The sequence below is a fragment of the Mesoplodon densirostris genome, chromosome 11 (genome assembly GCF_025265405.1).
Source record: "Mesoplodon densirostris isolate mMesDen1 chromosome 11, mMesDen1 primary haplotype, whole genome shotgun sequence".
NCBI lineage: Eukaryota > Metazoa > Chordata > Mammalia > Artiodactyla > Ziphiidae > Mesoplodon > Mesoplodon densirostris.
Genome location: NC_082671.1, coordinates 38,852,589 through 38,877,154, shown reverse-complemented (window position 1 = coordinate 38,877,154; position 24,566 = coordinate 38,852,589). Strand labels below are relative to the sequence as shown.

At 39.8% G+C, this 24,566-nt stretch overlaps 1 protein-coding gene across 1 annotated transcript in view; it reads left to right on the top strand.

Moving 5' to 3' along the window:
* SRGAP1 (SLIT-ROBO Rho GTPase activating protein 1) overlaps nt 1-24,566 on the top strand; it is a 283,402-nt gene that overhangs the window by 114,698 nt on the left and 144,138 nt on the right. The window contains exon 2 of the mRNA XM_060112684.1: nt 23,574-23,769. Within this exon, the coding sequence (XP_059968667.1) occupies nt 23,574-23,769 (196 nt within the window). The remainder of the gene's footprint in view (nt 1-23,573; nt 23,770-24,566) is intronic.

Here is a 24,566-nt window from a genome sequence, read left to right as displayed (position 1 = left end):
CACACACACCCACTTTCATACTGAGAAAGAGAAACCATATGGGAACTGAGAGTGAGCACGTGGGTGTCAGGTAAGACATACAGGTGGGGAGAGATGGGGCTGCGGTACCTGTCTGCTGCCTGTCTTCGTTACTTGTCTGCCGGCTTCTTAATTCGTTCTTTTCCCTCTCATCAGTTTTCTTCTTGGAAGCTTGGCTTTTTTTTTTTTTTTTGGCGGTACGGTACGTGGGTCTCTCACTGTTGTGGCCTCTCCCGTTGCAGAGCACAGGCTCCAGACGTGCAGGCCCAGCAGCCATGGCTCACGGGCCCAGCCGCTCCGTGGCATGTGGGATCTTCCCGGACCGGGGCACGAACCCGTGTCCCCTGCATCGGCAGGCGGACTCTCAACCACTGCGCCACCGGGGAAGCTCCTATAATTATCTTTGTTTTGTTTTTTGTTTGTTTGTTTTTGCGGTATGCAGGCCTCTCACTGTTGTGGCCTCTCCTGTTGCGGAGCACAGGCTCCAGACGTGCAGGCCCAGCGGCCATGGCTCACGGGCCCAGCCGCTCCGCGGCATGTGGGATCTTCCCAGACCGGGGCACGAACCCGCGTCCCCTGCATCGGCAGGCAGACTCCCAACCACTGCGCCACCAGGGAAGCCCCTGCATGATTTAATCTTGAATGAGACGTGGTATAAACAAATCTCCGGAACTGGTTTCTTGCTTGGCACTGCATCTCCATTCTCCATGACTCAGTGGGCGCTGAGTCTTGGAAAAGGATAAGCGCAGTGGCCAGTGTGAACCCCCTAGAGGACAAAGGGAATGGTGCCATCGGAGGCTGCTCCCCACAGCAGCGAGGGTACAGTTTCAGGGGGGGATGCAGAGCAGTCTCCTAGTCCCTGTTTGAGATCTTCTGAGCTTGCCTTCTTTTCTGACTCCGAATTTATGCTAGGAAAACACAGGGACTGAGTTTTCCCAAAATGTCACTGTGCAACCGTTCGGAACATGCTTGGTAGGGGTTAGGTGAGTGGCAACTCCAAGAAAACACCCTGGCACCCAGTGGAGTCACTGGGGCCCTTGGATTCCTTTTCAGAAACTTTGAAGATCCCTGGACAGTCTGCTGCTTGCCCGTCCTCAGTGCCACCCTCCACCCGCTCACTGTGCCAGCGTGCTTAGCTGTCTTGAGCCATACTTCGGCTTACTGCCTTCTCCCCATCACTCCCTTCTCACTCCCCAAAAGACTAGAGCCCTCCTCATCAGAAGGCTGTGTCCCATGCTTGCTCCTAATTGTGAAATTGTCTTTTAAAGAGTTACAGTCTGGTTTTCTCAGTGACCTTTAACTGTGATTGATCGTCCTTGTTGAATGACTTGACTTGATGAGCAACTTCACTGAATGTTTAATAAGGTGAAGTAGGGTCCAGAGAATATCATTTAAAAAATACTGTTTGTGGACAGTGAAGATGAGCATTTAATTTGCTATCCTTTGGTAATTAGGGTTTACAGATAGAAAGCTGATGGGGCAAACTGTGTTACTTTGGCAGCCTGTATCTTAAGTTGTTTACTAGCTTTCTGTAGCTGTTACCTTATTTTTAAAAACACAACTATGAATTTGAATCCAGTCCTAAAAAGCATACACCACACCCTACTATAGGCCTCATCAACAGAATGCTGAGTTTAACCATTTCTTGTATTTTAAGCTCCGATGTCCCCTCCCCAGTCTTTTCTGTCCCTGTGTATCAGATTAATGGTGTGTCTGTTCATAAAGTTGTCCCATTCAACTAAAACGTTAACTGGGGAGGGGAATTGCTGTCTTCAATGTAAATGAAATGTCTTGCCCCAGGAAGGTAATATAGATAAATGTACTTTAGATAGACCATCTTCCAGTTTGTCAGTTACAGGGTGGGATGTTTTTTCATTACCTGAAGGTAGAGATTACTTTGCCACTTCAGTCAAAACATGACCCTGGCAAGACCCCAAATTTAACGTGGAGCAATCTGTTTAATTTCATCTGTGCCAGAATACCAAATACCATCTATCCTAATCCTATGGCTGGTTTCCAAAAAACGTTACTGCATATTTCCAGAGAAATAAATTTCTGAAATTACCATTGGGAAAATAAGTTCTGATTACCAAAATCTAGTCTGCAAGATATGTGTTTTTTTCAGGGATATAGCTAGTCCACAAATAGAGGATGCCTGCATTTTTAATTTTTCCCTAATGTATTGGTGCTGATTAACTTGGGTGAGTTTTACTATGTTCCTTAAAACACTAGTGAAGCCTGATGGATCATTTAAAGCTGAGATAGAAGCTAAAAAATTCAATTCATCTGTCATTTATCCTGAAGCTTTAAATCCATGTCATTAGATTATCCATAGTTATTTCATGAGGATTTGCTGATGTGTTTTCTTTCCAGATTTGAAATTTCTACTTGTGTGAGTTTTTGGTTTGTGTTCTGGGTTTTGTTTTTGTTTTTACTGTTTAGGAGAGCCTAACCAGATTTGTTAGTAAGAAACAATGTGTTTTTCTGATGATGATTCTTGCAAACAGTGTTATCAGTTACTAAAGAATAATTACCTTTATTGATTACCTAAACTGTATTGGACATGAAAGAGGATATCACTTAACCCTCATAGCAACCCTATAATATGCATTATTTTCTCTCCTTTAACCATGAAGAAACTGGTGTTCAGAGAGTTAAGTAGGTCCCTCAAAGGTCAAAGCTAATATTATGGTAAAGGCAGTATTTGAACCCAGGTCTGTGAGGTATCAAAGCCCACACACAGGCTTACTCACTCTCCTGTATTCAGATGAATCCACTAGATTTATCTTTTGGCTTTAAAACTCCATACTACACCTTTAAAAAACTCCTAAGTCCCGATGAACATGCCTTGGCATTAAGCTGAAATGACCAAAAATCCTCTGGAGGCCAGACTGACCCTTCTGCCTTCTTGTACAGTGTATGCATCCGCATCTTTGAACATCCAATGCGAGTTCTACATAGTGTTCACAGATGGATCAGCTTTTTTAAAACACCTCATATTGTGGAAAATGCCCTTGTATATTGCTCAGTTAGTGGAATTAATTTAAGGTAACATTGATAGACAGGAAAATGATACAAATAATCTGAATCCCCAGCTGGAATTCCAAGAGGTTAGCATTAAAATTCTCACTCACTTTGTCCTTCCCTCCAACATCCCCTCAGGCCAGGATTCCCCACTGCGGGTTCTGGGGGTTCTACCTCCTTAATACTTCTCATCCTCATCCTCTCTTCTCCTTGCCCACCTCCACTAACTGGCTCTAGGCTTCTTTTTTCACCTCTACTCTTTCCTTCCCGTGAGCATCTTCATCGGTCTCCCTGCCCTCAGTCTGACATCCCTCCAGTCATTCTGCTACCAGAGTGATCTTTTTCCTGATGAAAGTCCTTCTCTGGTTCTCTTTTGCTCTTTGAGTCTCCTTATCTCCTATAGCACTCAGTAGTAGGCTGAATAATGGTCCTCCATAGATATCCATATCCGCGGAGCCTGTGAGTGTTACCCTATATGGTTAAAAACAAACAAACAAAACAGGACTTTGCAGATGTGACTGAGTTAAGGATCTTGAAATGGGAAAGGTTATCCTGGATTATCCAGATGGGCTTAGTGTGAAATCACACGGTGAAATCATAAAAGGGAAGCAGGAGGGTTAACTGGAGAGAGTGTGGTGACGGCAGAGATTGGAGCGGGTCTCCAGTACAGGTCCCAGGAATGTTGGCAGTCTCTAGAAGCTGGAAGAGGCAAGGAGTAGATTCTCCCCTAGAGCCTCCAGAAGGAACTAGCCCTCCGGACACCCTTGATGCTAGCCCCAAAAGACTCTTTTGGACTTCTGACCTCTAGAACAGTAACAATAAATTTGTGCTCTTAGACCATCGAATTTGTGGTTATTTGTTACAGCAGCAATAGGAAACTAATTCAAACCTGTTCTGTAATCATTAATTTTCTTTTCCACTAGACTTGCACTGTCCAATACAGTGGCTATTTAATTTTAACGTCAAAATTCGGTACAAAAATTAAAATTTTCAGTTCCTTAATCACTTCTCATTTTAAGTACTCAGTAGCCATATGTGGTCAGTGGTTACTGTACTGGCCAGTATAGCTCTAGAACACTTCCATGGTTGCGGCATGTTCTGTTGAACTGAACTGCTTAGGACAAGAATTGTGCTCACCTCATCTGTTCTCACCCCCTAACCCTGTCCTTCACTGCAGAGGGCCTTGGCTGGATCTGGAGCAGAGGCTGGGCAGGCCATGGAAGCGGGCTCAGGCTGTATGCACAGGGAATTGAGGGCACATTCTACCTGTGGGCCAGGATCTGTGTGAGAACACTCCCTAGGTCCCCAGAACTCCTTACCAGCACAGGGGCACCACTGGCCCAAGTCTAAGAGTATCCTCTTTGTACCTGTCACAATGGCTTAAAATGGATGCTAGATGCACAGTTGGGTTGAATAAACATGTTGAAAACCAGTGAATGCCCTGCGTTCTGTGCATGCTGGGGTTTCACAGTGAATAAAACAACTTCCCGGGCTTCCCTAGTGGTGCAGTGGTTGAGAGTCTGCCTGCTGAGACAGGGGACACGGGTTTGTGCCCTGGACCGGGAAGATCCCACATGCCGCAGAGCGGCTAGGCCCGTGAGCCATGGCCAGGGAGCCTGCGCATCCAGAGCCTGTGCCCCACAACGGGAGAGGCTACAACAGTGAGAGGCCCGCGTACCACAAAAAGAATAATAAAAATAAATAAATAAAAACAACTTCCCTGTCCTCATGGAACTTACATTCTAGGGGAAGAAATAGCTAATTAACCAGTAAATAAATGTGTACTCTAATGTCAGGGAATAATCAGTGACATGAAGAAAAATAACTATAACAATGGGATAGATTGGTGGGGGCTGGGGGCTGGTGGGTATACTTGATATCAATAATTGGATAAAACCTTTCAGGGGAGGTGACATCTGAGGATAGGCCTCATTGAAGTGAGACGGGACGTGGGAAGAAAGGAAAAGAGGAAATCAATATGGGGTGCAGTTTTTTTAGTGAAGTATAGTTGTACAATGTTGTGATAGTGTCAGGTATACAGCAAAGAATATATATATATTCTTTTTCTAAATTCTCTTCCATTATAGTTTATTACAAGATATTGAATATAGTTTTCCCGTGCTCTACAGTAAGTTCTTATTGTTTATCTATTTTATATATGGTAGTGTGCATCTGTTAATTCTGTAATAACAATTTATCCCTCACCACCTCCCCTTCCCCTTTGGGTAACTGTAAGTTTGTTTTCTGTATCTTTGAGTCTGTTTCTGTTTTGGAAACAAGTTCATTTGTACTTTTTTTTTTTTTTAGATTCCACATATAAGTGATATCACAGGATATTTGTCTTTCTCTGTCTGACTTACTTCACTTAGTATGATAATCTCTAGGTCCACCCACGTTGCTGCAAATGGCATTATTTCATTCTTTTTTGATAGCTGCATAGTATTCCATTGTGTATATATATTACATCTTCTTTATCCATTCATCTGTCAATGGGCATTTAGGTGGCTTCCATGTCTTGGCTATTGTGATTAGTGCCACTGTGAACATTGTGGTACGTGTATCTTTTCGAATTAGAGCTTTCATTTTTTGATATGGGGTGCAGTTTTAATCACTGTCATTCAGAACTCCATGTCCCCCAGTAGTACACTTCCCACATTCTTTCCCAGTGTTTCCCTTTGTTCGGTCACACTGGGTGTCCACACTGGCCACAATTTTATTATTTTATTGATTGTTATTATTTAGATACTAAAATCGTGTGTTTGTGTGTATACACATACACATACTTACAATCTAAGCTTTTTAAGTTCTAGTTGAAGAGGACCTTTACACTAAAACACTATGTACCTCTTAAACAGTGCAGAATTATCAACCTATTGTAAGTTTTCTCCCTGACCTATGCTTTGCTGATTGGGGGTGAGAAAGTGGCTTATTCTCTAATCCTCATTATACTCTTAAAAACACTCTGTAGAACTTTACTGGCCAATATGGCAGCCACTAGCCATCGGTGGCTATTCAGCACTCGAAAGGTGGCTAGTTCCCATTGCAGTGTGCTGTAAGGTTAAAATACACACCCCATGTTGAAGGCTTCATACAAGAAATTTCAGAACATCTCATTGTTAACTTTTTATATTGATTGCATATTGAAATTATAATATTTTGATATGTTGGGTTAAATACAATATATATTAAAATTAACTTCATCTGTTACTTTTATTTTCTTCAATGTAGCCACTAGAAAATTTAAAATCACATATGTGGCCTACATTTGTGGTTCATATTCAGTTTCTACCTGCTTACTTTCTGAGGGTACTTGTCTGCAGTTGGGCATATCATCTGGCTGTGATGCCTTGGGGAGAGAATTAAAATGTGGGGGAGGAATATATTCAACAGCCATAGACCAATGTCTAGCTCATATAATATTTAACTCCATAGGAGCCCTAGTTAAAAGGGAAGACTCAGTAGATGATGCTGTTCAGTAGATTGCGTTTCTTTGAAATGTGACTGTTACCTACTTTAGATTTTTATCTCTGCTGCATACTTTTCCTCTTTTTAGGTTTTTCCCAGACTGAAAATTTAAGATAGTGTGTATCATCCCTTTCAGAGCAGGGTATAATTTTTCAGGATCATTGGGGAAAGATTTTAATGAGAACCATCTTTAAAATAGCAGTATTCAGTATTTGAAAGAATTGTAAACCTTAAAAAAAATTTTTTTAATGATATTACCCGGTATGCCTAAATATATATAACATTGCTGGAAAAGACAAATCTGTTTTGTGGTTTTTTTTTAATCAACAGATTTTTCAGAGTAGCTTCAAGATTACTTGTTTTATTTATTTTATAAAGAAAATTATATAATTGGAAACAGCAAAAGTTGCCGAAGCAATTGAAAATATTTTGGTATTATTTTTTCCCCTGGGGGGCTTGGCACAGGGGCTGTTGGAAGTGAGAAGGAGGAAGTAAAGAATTCTACTATAGCAGAAGTTAACATTGTAAATCAACTAGACTTCAATAAAATAAAATTTTTAAAAAAAGAATTCTAGGAACCTTCTTTTTATAGTTAAAAGCCTGGACTGGAGTCAGATTGCCTGGGTTCAGAATCCAGCTTTACCTACTGGCCAAGTGACCATGGGCAAGTTATTTACCTCTTTTTGCCTCAGTTTAATTGTCTGTAAAATTGAGGTAATAATAGTACTTACCTAATAGAAATGGTATGAGAATTAAATGAGTTAATTCATATATCAATAAACTAGAACAATGCCTCACATTATATGCACTTAATCAAATTTCACTATAGTAATACATTATTGTCATTACTTTTATTAGATATCTTATATATGAATGTAATATTGTATTTTCTAAGCCCTTTGACATTTCATACCTTCATCCTTCTGACAATAGTGTTAGTCCATAAGGATGGGTATTTTTTTTAATTTACTTTTTTAATTGAAGATAGTTGATTTACAGTGTTGTGTTAATTTCTGCCATACAGCAAAGTGACTTAGTTATACACATATATACATTCTTTTTTATATTCTTTTCCATTATGGTTTATCCCAGGATATTGAATATAATTCCCTGTGCTATACAATAGGACCTTGTTGTTTATCCAGAGGATGGGTATTTTTTATACCTGTTTTAATGATGAAGTCACCTGAGCCCAGAAGAGGGTCCATAACTTGCCCAAGGTCACTGAAGTATTTAGTGACAGAGCTGGGAATCTCATCCATGTCTGTGGATTACCAGTTTATCTTTCCCAGTAGCCCGATAAGCAAGGCTTTTAAACCCCAGGGAAAGTTACACTGTGGTTTATACACTGAGGCTCTGCAACTCCCTAGTTAAATTGTGGGTTTTCTCTTTGAATTATACCCCAGTAACAGCACACCAGTGATTGCCTGTGGATGGCTTTAGGGTGTGTTTATTTTATGTAAAATCCCAGCAACTCTAAACATTTCACAGCAGAGGGTTATCTTTGCATTAAAATGGTGGTGTCCTCAACACACAACACACTTAACTGTTTTTAAGACCCAACCTTATCCCTCTTTACTGTGTTAACTTTGTAAAATTTTGTAAAATGAGAACCATACTACTGTGCTCCCAAGATAAGGATCTGGATCGATTAAGCTTATTTAATTGTTTTCAGATACACAATAACTTTAAGAAAATATAGGCTTTGGAGTCAGACAACGATGGATTGAAACCTAGCTCTGCAAATAGGGACATTGGAGTGTATTTTGCAGGACATTTGTAAAGATTTGAAGTAACGTAATAAAGGGCCTGGCCCTTAGGAGAGGACAAGTGATGGTAGTTAGAGATGCTCTGGAATTTTTACCCGTGTACAAGTGGAGTTGTATCTTCTACACCAGAAACTGCATGTGAAAATATCATTAGGGGTTGGAAAATCAAAATGAATATAACCTAGAGCTTTGCATATTAGAAAATATTTGGGGAGGTATACAACAAAATGTTATCAATATTTATCTCTTGATGATAGAAAATCAAGTGGGTTTTTCAAATTACATTTTCTAACACATTATAATATACATGTCTGCTTTTGTAGCAATAAATGGTTATTTTTAAATTAAAAGAATCATTCATATATTTTTAAAAAGCACAAAAAGTAACTGCACCATATTAACAGGTGTGTTCCCAAGATGGGTAATTTCCCCCTTCTTTCTACTTTTGTAATCTTCTAAAATGAGTATGAGTACGTTCGCATGAATGATGGAGAAAATAAAAGTGCATTCTTAATATTCATGATCACCACCCTCAAATAGAATCTACAGTACATTAGAACTCACAGAAAATATGAATTCTTTGGAAATGTGTGAAGATATTCTAGGACCAACAGATGTAATAATAATAACCAGAGGTACCATTTGTTTGAGCATTTTCTATGTGAGGCTCAATTTGAATTCTTTACATGCATTATCTAATTTAATCCTCATAACAACCCAATGAGATTGGTTTTACTTGAGATTTAAGATTATATAAATTACCCAAATTCAGGACTCAGAATTTAAACCTGTGGCTTTCAAAGAAAAAAAAAAATCATAGTAACATGATCATAGTAACAGAAAATTTTCACTTATGCTCAGCTGGAGAAATAAAGCTTTCCACCAAATTTATGACCAAGTTTGTATCGGACCAAGTCTTCTCAGCAGCTAGCTGTCATGCCAACTTTAAACTACCATATACTGATTTTTTTTTCTCAATTTTTTCTTAATTGGGCAACTTGGGATTGGGGGAAAATGGGAATGGTGTTGCTTGAGTATCTTTTACTTGACTTAGGCTTAAGGGAGAGCATAGCAGAACAAGAGTACAGGTATCAATAAGGGGTGAGGTTTGTTAAGTGAAAACACGTGGTGATACTGAAACCTATTTTGTACCACTTCAAGCATGGAGGTTATGGGTAAATCTGCTCCTATTGTAGTGGGTCATGAACTTGGCAACCGTTTTTCTTTTAGCCTTTGTTTTCCAGAGTGGTTAGGAAAAGATGTTAGGTTTTGAAGGAAGTTTCATATGAGTTTTCATAACCATTTCCTCAAAACTGTTAAACCTTTCCTTTTTTTTTTTTTGCGGTACACGGGCCTCTCACTGTTGTGGCCCCTCCCGTTGCGGAGCACAGGCTCCGGACGCGCAGGCTCAGTGGCCATGGCTCACAGGCCCAGCCGCTCCGCGGCATGTGGGATCTTCCCGGACCGGGACACGAACCCGTGTCCCCTGCATCGGCAGGCGGACTCTCAACCACTGTGCCACCAGGGAAGCCCCTTTCCTTGTTTTTTTATACCCTGCCCGCTTCACTCATTTATGGGCCCAGTCTGGCCTCTGAGGGCATTTAGGTTTGTGACCCTTCCTCTATAAGTAATGCTCATGTGCAGGTCTTAAGACTATAAGTAGCTATTATTTCAACCTCAGGAAGGGACTGCAGAATAAGGTAAAAGTTTTTCACTGGATTTGGGCAGAGTGTTCTGCCTTTGGGATGATCCCGGCCTGCCAACTCTGTAACCAGAGGGGAGAAGAAAAAATGTATTCATCCTGAGCTGCGCTGCTGGCATTCAGGAGAGCCCTAGTCTAGGAGACGGGGCCTGAAGTGCCCTGCCGACTGTTGCTTGCCTAAACTCAGGGTGACTTGGCACCTGTGCCAGGGAAGGATCCAGTGGAGTGGCAGAAGGCTCCGTGCCATCCATTCAGACAGCTTTCTGAATGCTGGCAGCCAAGAGAACATCATCTGTGCCTGTGAGTAGTGTGGGTTCCCGCCAGAAACTTCTCAACTTCAAAGGAAAAAAAAAGAAAATTGTACTGTGGGTCGATGTGGAAAAGCTTTTGGCCTTACTGAATTGGGCTCATTTTTACAGAGAAGGAAGATGGTGCAAAGAATTCTGAGGGATTCTGCGTGTTTTTCGTGGCCTTTCCATTCTATCCCTGAGGTGCCAAGATCATTAAGATGCTCAAGGAACTGCTAAACCTAACCATGGCAATAGAATGAATACGAAGAATTTCTATAGCTTGGTCTGAGAGCTGTGTTAGAATTAGGGTAGTGTGAAAAAAGAGCTTGGATGAGCCTTATGGCAAATTCCACTAAAGCTGAAGTTACCCGTCATGACCAATTTTGATTTCACTTAGGTTTCTAAAGGCTTAAAGGGGTAGTCGTGGCGGGGGAAATCTTACAAATCTGAACAACCTACACTTTGGTTCTAATAAGGAGAAAACTGCGCTTTATGTTTGACATCGAAATTTTGTTCTTATGCTGGCCCAAGACTGAAGTCTGATATCTGGCATTATTAAAAGCAAAATGTACTCTTCAAAAATCTGAGAGCCTGAAGACAGGCAGAGGGAGACTGAAGCTCTCTCCAAGGCCCTCTGGTGCCCAAGTCTGATCCAGTGACTTCCTAAGATGTACGGAATTTACTTTACACTTATTTCATTTTCTTCACCCGCCCGCTTTCCTCCCTCACCTACCCCTCCTTGCTCCTCTCTTATCTCTCTTCTCTCCTTGATTCTCTTCTCCTTTGTTTTCTCAGGAAGCTATGTTTCCCTTTATCTTTCTTCTACTCCCGCCTGCCTTCTTTCCCTCTGCCCATCAGCCCATTGTCTCCCGTATTCTTCTTGTAGTACCTCTTACCCAAGCCTTGGGGAAACTTAACAGCGGAGGGGACAGTGTGTGAGCAGAGAGCTGGGAAGGAAGTTTCAGTCAAAAGCAACATTTAGATGGTAGATGCATAGTAGGGGCAGAAGTCCAGAGAAAATAGCTGGGACTGGGGATTTGGAGGGAGGAGGATTGTATTTCTCAACAGCGCACTAAGAGCTATTCATGCATCTGATCGTATTTAAAAATGAATCTCTTCCAGATAAGAGCAGCTGTGTAAGAGTGGGCGTGGCAGAGGCAATAAAGCTAATATTGTGTTTGAGATCCTGTAAAGAGCCTATAAAGAGGTATAAGATGAGAAAACGTTAGCATTTTCACCTTGGTTTCTAAACTGCTGCTTTGTTATAAAGATTAAATGATACCTTTTCAAAGTAAATTGCAAGATGAATGGACCACAAAGTATATAAGAAAGGTAGAAGATAGGTGTTTTAAATAATTGGTTATTTTAAGCTACTTCAACTCAAAATTAGATACAAATCTAATTATAGTGAAATAAGAGGCAATTCTGATCACATTATGGTACTTATAAATCCTTCCATTCCATATCCTCAGTATTCTATTAAATATAGCTGACACTGCCTTCTCTTATCTAACTTGGCATTAAACACCTAAAAAAAAATCTCTTGTCAAAGATTTGGCAGAAAATGTCATTTTCTGATAATTTAACCAGTTAGAACATATTTCTACAGCTATCCTTTCTAAATGTGAATAGTATGCATTTTTTAAAATAAATTGAAGTATAGTTAACATACAATATTATATTAGTTTTAGGTGTACAACAGAGTGATTCGTTATTTTTATACATTACCAAGAAATCACCGTGATAAGTCTAGTACCCATCTGTCACCATATAAAGTTATTACCGTCTTATTGACTATATTCCCTATGCTGTACATTATATCCCCAGGTGGGAGGGGAGGATATGCATTTGTTTTTAACTTGTTAAAGAAATAAACTGAAGCATTCCCTATAATGAGAGCTGAGTAAAGATAACACCCCTTATCATTATGGAATATTTACTTTTAAGTCCCCTAATAATTGATCCAGCCCCCGTCTACCTTATGACCCCGCAATATGTAACAAACTTCCATTCTTGTAAATGCCCTGAACTCTCCGGATACTCATACCCTGGGGCCTTTGCACAGGCTACTCCTTTTGCCTGTACTACCCTTCCCACCCCCACCCCCAACCTGACACTTCTACTTGGGGATTTGGAGGGAGGAGGGCAGTATTCCTCAGCAAGCCTTAGCGTCACCTCAGAGCCTTCCCTGATTTACCCTGGGCAGAATTTATTGTTCCTTCCTCTGTGTCCTCACAGCACTTTGCTCATGCTTCCATTATAGGATTTACAACATTGTAGGTGATGATAGTTATAAAAATAAGTTACTTGTTTCCATGTCTGTAGACCAGGAGCGACCTTGGGAGGCCCTGGGGGCAAAAAGCAATGGGTTTATCTTTTCTTCGCCAGGGCCCAACACCTGAAAGTTACTCAGTAAATGTGTGTCAGATGAAAAGGGTAAGCCTTTTTGTACTCACTCCTTGGCTTGTTGAGCAGACAATGAGAGAACATCGTTGAATTCCATTTCTGCAGGTTATGTGGGTAAAGGTTGAGCGTGCAGGACCAGAAGTAACTTTGACTATAGAATTTGGCTTTCATCTGAGGATAAAATAAAAGAATGTTACTTTAATACATATCAAATTGGACATTTTCTGTGATACTTTGAAGAGATGAAATGAAGAAGAGAATTATTATTTCTGACATTTTCACAAGCTGGTTGATGTTCAGTATTTGCTTAGACCTAAAAAAATCATTAAAAATATACGGATGTATAGAGCTATATATGATTTTTTAAGTTGCCATCTCTTTAAGGATTTTATAGCCTAGGATTGAAAGGTATTTATTCTATGATCCAGAATTGTGGCTTTCAGCTGTGAAATGAATGTTAAGGAAGCACACGTAACTAGGCTACTTTCCAGTTTCCTTGTATCAGCTCCTGAGTTAGAGTTCAGGTAGTTCACTTGGAGCCAGAGGTTATTGGAGCTCTCATTTATTGAAATGTAGTTAAATAAAAATAAGATATAAAGTTGCCAATAGCAATCCAATCAAAGTCTCTAATAGAAGTCTAAGGAAAATTAAGTGAAATGATTAGTGCTTCCTTTGTTATTTTCCTAGATGAAGGTTTTCACTTATGTTAGAAATGGACATATAAAGGATACCTTTAGGGCTTTCCTGGTGGCGCAGTGGTTGAAAGTCTGCCTGCCGATGCAGGGGACGCGGGTTCGTGCCCCGGTCCGGGAAGATCCCACATGCCGCGGAGCGGCTGGGCCCGTGAGCCATGGCCGCTGAGCCTGCGCGTCCGGAGCCTGTGCTCCGCAACGGGAGAGGCCACAACAGTGAGAGGCCCGCGTACTGCAAAAAAAAAAAAAAAAAGATACCTTTAACTGAGAGATGTTTAAAACATGATTTTCACTGGATTTAATTGGAGTTCTTTTCAACTGTTGACTGAGTAGAACATTATGTGGGAAAGCTTGTAGGGCTGGATGCCAGCAGGACCACATGGAGCAGAGAATGAAGAGGTGTAGTGATGGGGTGGTGGGTTGCAGGCAGATGAGGCAGGAAACACATTTTATGAATTAGCAAAATTTGAGTCCTATAACGAAGCATTTTAGTAACTAATTATCTTTACTGAAGCAAGCATTCATCAGAGATAGTTATTGAGTATCTATTATGTGCTGTATATAAATTCAGAGACGTGATATTTGTATTCAAGGGATTCATTCGTGAGCTATATAGTTCAAAGCTCTACAGTCATTGTAATGTAATAGCAATAGTATAGTAATGATTTAAAATAAAAGCAATTGACCAAAATACATGGTTTCCCATAAAGCTGTGACATTCAGGAAGTACTAGGGAATTAGCATTAGCCACTTAGCTAGTTTTGTAAAATGTTAGTTTTTTGTTTTTTGTCTTTTGGCTTTCTTTTATTTATTTATTTATTTATTTATTCATTCATTCATTCATTCATTAATCTATTTTTGGCTGCTTTGGGTTTTCATTGCTGCACGCAGGCTTTCTATAGTTGCAGTGAGCCGGGGGCTACTCTTCGTTGCTCTGCAGCATGTGGGATCTTCCCGGACCAGGGTTCGAACCCGTGTCCCCTGCATTGGCAGGCAGATTCTTAACCACCGCGCCACCAGGGAAGCCCTGGCTTTCTTTAAGTAAGAGATAGAAATGCAATTTTTATGGCTTTTCTAAATGATGCTAGACATTTGACACTTAACTTTTACTTGATACATTAATAGTTATATACAGCATCTATATACATTGTAATAATTTATCTCTAAGGCTAAGCCTAGATCACTTAGGCTTGCTTTGTGTAATTGCACACTATGTGTAATTGTCGAGGGTTATAATTTTGCATCATGAACTTTGGAGTCAGACAAACCTGAATGGGAATCTAAGCTCTAGTACTTATTCATTGTATAACTTTGGAGCAAACGCTTAACCTCCTGCTTCAATTTCCTCATGTATGTAATGGAGGCATTACATAATAGGTTTGCTGTAAGAATGAAATGAGCTAAACTACATCAAGTACTTATCACAGCATCTGGAACATAGTAGGAACTCAGTAAATATTCTGTTCGACATAAATGGTAAATTGTTTGTGGGGTTAAACTGTGTTCTAGTAGATGCTTTAAAATTATAATTTGAAAAAAGCCTCAATTTGCAGTTAACTCAGTACAGAAGATTTAAACTAGTTTAAAAGTTTTTTATTCTTAAAACTTATTTAGAGAAAAACATGTAACATGTTTACTCCATGAGACTCCGTGTTGAATTATTTCAGGAAAGAATGTCAACGTTTAAAGAATGCCTTGAACCTTTGTCAGTGACACAGCCCTTCCAAAATGTAAATCTTTGGACTCTCTATAGATCAGTGATTTCCACAGACTGTCTTTTTCTGGTAGTAAAAATCAATCTACTAATGTGGTCTTAAGTGTTCTTGCTTAATTATAGGGAAGGTAATGAAGTCCTGCCTCTTGTGCATTCTAAATAAAAGCACTAAAGCTAATCATTCAGATCTGTACTTCCTTAAACTGGCCTTTTCTACAATGTAGTTAAACTGCAATAATTGATCAACTTAACTTATTGCCTCTTATCCTGGCTCGTTTTCATCTGGAAAAAAAAAAGTACAAATTTGTTTTCCATACTTTTCCTGAAAATGTTATCTGGACCAAAATATAATATTTGGCTTTCAAACGCTATGAAAACTGATGCTTTTGTAGTAAGCTTTATTCTAAAATAATACTGAGGTAAATGTCGCTTCAAATAAAGATATTATTATGAGAACTTAGAAAAACAGACACAGCCTCTCTTTAAGTGCAGGAAATGTTGTGAAATTGACTTCCATGTCATACAGTGAGGATTAACTGTACTGAGAGGACACTTTCTTATTTTATTCCAAAAGGTTTTATCATTAACTCTACTTCCTCACAAATGTGCTAATTATCTCTGAAGTTCTAGGATGCAGCCATGGTTCGAGCTTAGAATGGAAACAAACCGATTTCATATATGTCTATGGTATTTAGTTCGCCTAAGTCGTTGGTGATTTCATAAGTCAGAAGTAGAAAAAGACTTGAGGGAGTTATATTTGCCATGAGGCAGTAACCTGGTCCAGCCACCCTAAACTTCCTTCCCTAGAACCTTACTCTTCTGGGCCAGGGTATCAAGAATTATCATTTTCAGTTATTTAAAGAACTACTTTTCCATTCCCCAGATTTGCATAGCCTTCCAAATTTTACATATCTTTAAGTGCAGTGCAGGGCCAACTACCTCTGAAGCTATCACTGATGAAGACCCCAGCTCTGGCCCATGGTTTTTTCTTTTCTGAAAGTCCTTTAGTCTGTGTAGTTGACACCATCAAATCTAGAACTTGTGTTTTCCTTTTTTCAATCCACTTTCTGTGATAATTGGCCAATACAGTGTTTGACATGATGAGGAAGTCTTTGTATATCTCATCTCATTGAAGCCTTCTATTGCCTTTGGGAGGCGAAAATGGCAGTTATGATTAGTGATCATTTTGCAGTTGAGGAAACATGAGTTCCACAGAGACGGTTACTCGTCCAAGTTCCTACTTCTAATTGGAACTGACGTCCCGATACCCTGTATTCTACCCCGTATTTGGCTTGTGCATAAATCTTGTCTTCTGATCTCAAGTACGCTAACTCTTCAAAGACCTTTTCTGATGGTAACCCCACATTCCAGATTCCACGTATGAGAAACTTAGTTGCTAATTCACTCATGTACTAGAAGAGAATTGTCCTATAGATGAGCCACATTTCCATTTTAAATTTTCTTTAGCAGTCACATTTTTTAAAAAAAGGAGACAAACAGGTGATATTAATTTTAACATCTTTTTATAACCAAAATATCTAAAATTTTTAATTCTAACATTAACTAATATAAAAAATATTAATGAGACACTTTTATGTTCTTTTTTTTTCCCACACTGAGATTTTGAAGTCCTCTGTGTATTTTATACTTAGAGCACATCTCAATTTGGAGCAGCCACATTTCAAGTGCTCAGTGTGACAGATGGCTACATATTGGGCAGCACAGCTTTTTTCCTACAATGTGGTTGACAATCAGCTTCTCCTCTCTGATAACAGATAACATGGACATACTCATTAGCTCCACACCAGATGACAGAAATGAGTGATTCATAACTAATTAAAATAATAGGCTTAGGCAGAGAAAAACATGGATACCATTCATTCTTGTGTGGGTTTTTGTCAGTGGTGTTGGCTTGTTTTGCCCAATAATTCATAATTCAAATGAGGACCCCTAGAGCTTACAAAGGAAGCAATTTAATAAGGTATAGGATACGTAGCCTTTCATTTCATTTATTTATTCATTTATTTGTGCTGTTTTCTAGAATGCAGATCTGATCATGTGTCTTTCTTATTCAGAATTGTTCAATTCCTCCCAACTGGTGTTTCCTGCAGTTGCCCAGTGGTAAGATTCACCTGGGTACTTAGTTAAAATCCTCTGTTCCCGGTCCTGTCAGACGAACAGAATCAAAATATCCAGCTGAGGGACCTGGACACAGGTATTTTTAGTAATCACCCCTGGTGGCTCTTACCATCAAGCCAGTTGGGGAAACTGGCCTAAAAGATAAACTTTTACTCCTTAGTGTACCGTGTGGGATCCTTTCTGACCTAGCCCATGACTAGACCCATTGCCCAGCCAGAGTTAGGTTTTAGCCCAGAGAAGCACTTGCCAAGGTACTCTTCCTGTGCTCTCCTCCTGCCTGTGCTTGTGTTCTTTCAGCCTGGGGTGCCCTCCCCCTCTGTGTCTGCCAACACACTGCTGAGCTCCCCTCAGGATCACCCCCTCAGTGTTTGCCTCGTTTCCCGACACACCTCCTCCCATTGCTCCTTGACATTGATAAATCAAGGCCCTGAAGGTCACTGGCTCTCACTGTCTGTTTGTCTTGGCTGTCTTCTCACTGAGGGATGGGGCTTGTGATTTCCAGTCTGTTATTTAGAGCCACTAGAAGGGAGTCTGGCACAAGGAAATAGTCAATAAATATTTTTCTAGTGAAAGCCTGCTGATACTAGTAATAATAACATCTCCATCTGTTTCATAGTGGTTTCAGATTGCAGCATGCTTTTCACTTACATCATCTCATTTAATTCTCTCACCACAGCCTCGTGAGGTGGAACTGTTTATTATTCGAGATGTTAAGCAACTTGCCCCATGTCATGTGACTTGTAATAGGTGACACCATAACTCCAACATGGGTCCATAACGTGCAGAGTGTAAAAGAAGCATAAATTTTGGGTTCAGATTTCTAGTGAAATGAAGAAACGGCCTTTGCTTATTCAGTCTGTTCACACACACACAAAAATTAATAAAGTTCATTCATGTTTATGGATTTTTTTTTGCTCCAGATTTCTAGCCTTTTTAGACTTTTTAGCATATTTCTTTTTTTTTAAATTAATTAATTTATCTATTGGCCGTGTTGGGTCTTCGTTGCTGCGTGCGGGCTTTCTCTAGTTGAGGCGAGCAGGGGCTACTCTTTGTTGCGGTGCGCGGGCTTCTCACTGCGGTGGCTTCTCTTGTTGCGGAGCACAGGCTCTAGGTGCACCGGCTTCAGTAGTTGTGGCTCATGGGCTCTAGAGCACAGGCTCACCAGTTGTGGCACATGGGCTTAGTTGTTCTGCAGCATGTGGGATCTTCCCGGACCAGGGCTTGAACCCGTGTCCCCTGCATTGGCAGGCAGATTCTTAACCACGGCGCCACCAGGGAGGTCCCAGCATGTTTCACAGAAGTTTGCACCTAGTGTTTAGCTAATCAGTAGCTGCAAGATTATATAAATATTCACATCAGCAATGATTATGTGAACGATTGATGGAACCAGTTAGTCTAATTGGGTTCTTCTCTTTAAAGATATTCCAGTGGTTCATACCTGTTATTTGGGAGAATTCCTTATAGCCCACAGGTAAAGGTACTGATAAATCCACACACAATGTAGACTTTTTTGACATCATAAGGAAAATCTGACAAAACAAGATTATGAAATAATTGAGATGGTCTGTGATGCTTTAGAAGTGTTGCTGTTTTTTTATTTTTTGCTGGATGATCACGAGTATCACACCCAGTCTATCAATTTTATGTCCTAGTCCTAATCATTCAGTAACATATTAGAGAAACAGCCCAGCCTGGCCTCAGTCTTTTCCGTGAAACATGCATCACACTCTGTGGTCTCACACAAATTTATTTTAAGGGTTAGGACTTCCCTTTATCAGAGCAATAGCAAGAAATGCCTCCGTTTCCTCCTTTCCTAGGCAATTCCATTTTATTTGGTAAGTATTAGTCAATATTTCTGTAGCTTAGAGGAACTATTTCAATTTTTTAAACAAATTAATTGAGTAGTTTGAAAGCATAGTCTTTTTGTGTGTTATTCTTGTTGGATTATTGATGTTGATTCATCCTGTGGTGATGCTCTGGTAGAACAGAAATTAAATAAGTCATAAAAAAAAAACCCAGTAAATTTTAGCTCCTTTAAAATGGCCATGATTAGTATTTAGTAGGTCCTGCCCTAGATTTAAATAATAGCTGCTTGGAGCCTCCTCAGAGATGGCACTTTTCTGCCTGAAAGAGTTTGCGCTGTTTTATGCAGTTGTCTGGGAGTCATGGTGATAAGCCCTTCCTGATGTTCTATTAGGTAAATCTTTTCTATACCATTAGAAATTGTAATAATTAATGTACAAATGGTGCTAGCCAGTAATTAAATTTACTATTCTGACTCACAGATAAATTCAGGATGAAATTAAAATATTGAAGCAAGAGCCATTTTGTGAAGACATCATTTTAAAGTGCTTGCCCATATGTTGTCTAATTTGATAAACTACTAAAAAGTATAAGATGTAGAAATAGGACTCATTTTATTATTATTATTATTATTATTTTATTATTATTATTATTTTTGGTATGCAGGCCTCTCATTGTTGTGGCCTCTCCCGTTGCAGAGCACAGGCTCTGGACGCACAGGCTCAGCGGCCATGGTTCACGGGCCCAGCCGCTCCGCAGCATGCGGGATCCTCCCGGACCAGGGCACGAACCCACGTCCCCTGCATTGGCAGGCGGACTCTCAACCACTGCGCCACCAGGGAAGCCCCTTTCATTATTATTTTATTTATTTATTTATTTATTTGGCTGCGCCGGGTCTTAGTTTCGGCAAGCGGGATCTTCGATCTTCGTTGCGGCATGTGGGATCTAGTTCCCTGACCAGGGAGCGAACCCGGGCCCCCTGTACTGGAAAGTGCGGGGTCTTAGCCACTGGACCGCCAGGGAAGTCCCAAGGAGTCATCTTGTTGTTACTACTGTTATCATTCTCAGAAATGTCTCAACCAAAATTTCAATGAATTGTGATACGGCAGTCTATCATTTTTTATATAACAGCTATATTGTGATATGTTACATATCATTCAATATACCCATTTAAAGTGTACAATTAACTGTTTTTTAGTGTACTCACTGTTTTATATCTGTCACCACAATCACTTTTTGAACATGTTCATCACCTCCCCACAAAAAAAAAAACCCGCACCCCTTAGCAGTCGCTTCCCATTTTCCCCAACGCCTCCAGCCCTAGTCAACATCTAATCTACTTTCTGCTTCTGTGGATTAGTTTCTTTGGGACATTTCACATTAATGTAATCACACTTTCCATTAGTGACTACTTTTATTCACTAAGCTTATATTTTCAATATAAGCATGAAACAGTACTTCATTCCTCTTTATGGATGAATAATATTCCATTGTATGGCTCTATCTCATTTTGTCTTTCTGTACCATATTGATGGACATTTAGATTACTTCCACTTTTCAGCTGTTAAGAATCATGCTGCCATAACCATTTGTCTATATGTTTTGTGGGAAATGTGTTTTCTCTTGGGTATGTACCTAGGAGTAGATTTGTTAAGTCTATGTCAGCCTTTTGAGGAACTGCCACATTGTTTTCCAAAGTGGCTGTACCATTTTACATTCCTACCAGCAGTGTATGAGGGTTCCAATTTCTCCATCCTTCACCAACACTTGTGTCTTTTTGATTACAGCCATCCTAGTGGATGTGAAGTGGTATCTCATTGTGCTTTTGATTTCCTTGTGATCTTTTCCTCATTTGTCCTAAACTTTTCTAAATTAAAAGATAATCAAACAAATTCTCTCCGATTTTTGGAGCATACTTTTTCTCTAGGTTCTGTCCCTCCACTTTTCCCACTATTGAAAATGTTGCCAGTGTCCTATTTTGACTGGAAAATTACAGATAATGTGAAATAACAGTTACTCCCTGCAAAACGAGGATGGGATTTTGTAACTGTTTAAAATAGAGTCCTCCTTCTCAAAACTCCCTAGTTCTTGATTTTAAACCCTGAAGGAAGCAAGCAAGAGAAAATCTAAGAATAAGATCCAAGAAGGAAGCCCATATAATTTTTGTGTACTTCTACAAAAACAAAAAGAACAATGGAGTAGTAACTTTACATATTGTTATAAAACCTAAGAATAAAAAGGGAGTAGCCCATTCACCACATACTGGATTTAATAAGAAAAGGCAGGAATAAAGCAAGTAATACTTTGACACACCATGAGCTAAATTTTTAAATAATATAGACACGTTTTTATAATAAAAGTTTTTTATAATAAAATTTAAAAAAAAAACAAAAAAAGGAGGGGGGAGAAACAAAACAAAACAGAACTCATTGACAGCCGAAGACGACTGATTTTTTTTTCACTTAGCACAGCAAGATGTGCTCAAATTACTTCATCAAAAAAGACTTCCTGGGGCTTCCCTGGTGGCGCAGTGGTTGAGAGTCCGCCTGCCGATGCAGGGGACACGGGTTCGTGCCCCGGTCCAGGAAGATCCCACATGCCGCGGAGCGGCTGGCCCCGTGAGCCATGGCCGCTGAGCCTGCGCGTCCGGAGCCTGTGCTCCGCAACGGGAGAGGCCACAATAGTGAGAGGCCCGCGTACCACAAAAAAAAAAAAAAAAAAAAAGACTTCCTGGATGAGAAATGCCCCCACCCTTGATTTTTTTTTTCTTTATGAAACAAAACTAGGTCTGTATTTTTGGGGGGGGAGTTTGGCAGCCATGCTGATTATAATACTGTATTGAAAAATATTTACTTTGATGGACTAAAAACCAGCTGCTGTTCGTGGTAGTTAAAAGCCTGTAATAATGTCTTCACTTTGGTGTTCACCACACTTTTATGAGATTAATAATAGGATCCCCGAATCTCCAAGTGGAGAAACCAAGAGAGGATGCTTGAGAAATGCTTCCCTATCTTCTCCCGGGACTCCCCCAAAACCATGCTGCTTGGACATGAGCTTATTGAGATCAGAGACCTTGTTTCATAGTTACTGTATCTTCTTTGCCAGGGTATAGGCCTGGCACACTGTAGGTACTTAAAACATGTTGCACGGATGAAAGGCAGGCAGAAGCGTTCAATTAATTGACGGACGGACCTGGGTAAGAGGTCCTGCGGGTGCCGCTTACAAGCTGAAGTCTCTACATGAAGTATGTCATCTCATTAAACCTCAGTTTCTTCTTTGCAAAATGAGGATAATACTAGTACCCACTTCATTAGGGTGTAGAACAGCAGGCATTCGGTTGTTATTAGCTGTTAAGTTGAGCAAATTTCCTGACTCCTCATTCAGAACTGGATGGCCCTGCTGTTAATGAGCCTGATTACACATGGTCAGGTATGTGCATACGTACTGTCAGCTCAGTCTTTATTTAAGAAGAAGCATGGGAAGAAATTGAGGAGCTGTTATTTGGACATCCATTTCTTAAGCTCCACTGAATTAGATTCAGCCCTCACTTTTAAGGAATAATGCACCCGACACTGAGAGGATGAAATAAAGAAGTTTTCCAGTATGAATAGTCTTGTCTTTGGATGTTAGCCCTGAGTCTCAGAACAAAAACAAGTCAGTAGTTAATAGTAACTGTATCTTATTTTCCAAAACACACATGGTTCATTGTTACAGTCATTTGCAGATAGTTTTGCATGACACACTTTTGCTTTTGTGTTTCTACTAAATCACTAAATGACTAACCTTCCTGTTCCTAATGTATCAAAATTGTCAAAGGATTCTTTTCAGATAAATGTGTCGATAAGGCTTAGTTTGAGCAATGGGGAAAAAGTGAAAGCCAAGTGAAGAGCTCTTGATCTTGTGATCAGAATAATAAAGTGGAATCCAAGGATTGCCCCATAATGAATGGATTACTTGGATATGAAAGGAAATTATTTTTAGGTGTGGCATTCCTATAAACCCTGAAGCTATGTGTTTTACAAACTAGAGATTTATGCACTAAATAAAAATTACCAGATGTCAGTGTTAGGATGTGCCAACTGGCAAAGAAATTGAGAAGGTTCCGAAGTCTGGAAGAAATGATGCTCACTTCTTTGCCATTCAAACTCAAAAAGGATAGTTGAGGTAAAATGCTGTTTAAAAAACTACAGTGTCAAAAAAAAAAAAAAAAAAACTACAGTGTCCTCAGCTACCCAAAGATGTCACGTGTTACAAATTGTTATCTGAAAGGCTTTCATTTTTTTTCCCCTCATGACTCCCCGCATGTTTGTGGCATTGCAAATGTAATCCATGTTTCTATTCTAATTTATTACATTCTTTCCAGAGGCTTATCTCATTCTTTTACAGGGTCAACAGATATCTTATTTAAAGACCCAACCTGAACACAGCAGCCTCGTAAAGGTCCAATACAGAGCTAAATGTATAATAGGATTCATTATTTTTATCTTGCACATACCGGCACACCTCAGTAATTTTCATGAAATCATCAAATGGATTCTCTTCTCTCCTTAGAAATTCGAGCTCAACTGGTAGAACAACAGAAATGCCTGGAGCAGCAAACAGAGATGCGAGTTCAGCTTCTGCAGGACCTGCAAGATTTCTTCCGGAAAAAAGCCGAAATTGAGACAGAATATTCTCGGAACCTAGAAAAGTTAGCAGAAAGGTTCATGGCAAAAACGAGAAGCACTAAGGATCATCAACAGTACAAGTAAGAGGGACTTGACTCAAATTCACCTTTCCAAGGGGATATCCTATCTTTTTACCACCCTTATTGGTTTTAGAATTTTCCATTTTTGTCTGAAAAGTTGTTGATTGATATATCCCCATAGATAAAAGCAACCCTCTGCATTTATAATTTATGAGCATAAATGTATTACATTTTAAACTAATAGTATTCTCTTGACATGTTTCTCTTTCCAATAAATGCACTAGGAGTTGTTTAACACAGGTAGGTATTTGGATGGGCAAATTTTAAATAGCTGATTCTTCAAGCAAAGACCTCAAGATTTCTGTATAGTGATCTTACCTGAAAATAAGCAGTGAGGGTTGCTTAAATTTATATCCCACCCCCCAATCATGCTTGTGGTCATTGCAGTTGAGACTGACTTAAAACAAGGGCTTTTGGTAAAATGCGTACAATCTAGCTTAATTAAACCTTATATTAATTGCACAGTTGACCCTTGAAGAACACAGGAGTTAGGGGCACCAATCCCCTGCACAGTCGAAAGTCCACATACTGCTCTCTCTGCCTCAAAAATAAAGGAATTGATAAATGAGTCACCTAAAGGCAGGAAGCTGAAACAGTTATGGACAGATCAGGACTCAAACCCAAGTTCTACATATTGTGATCTCTAACTGAACAGAAACTTTCCCCCACATCTAGTTAATTTAAGGATGTAATGAAAATAGAGGTACTATGTTTTTCTATATACATTTGTTTTTTATTTTTATTTTTGCCTGCACTGGGTCTTTGTTGCTGTGTGCGGGCTTTCTCTAGTTGCGGCG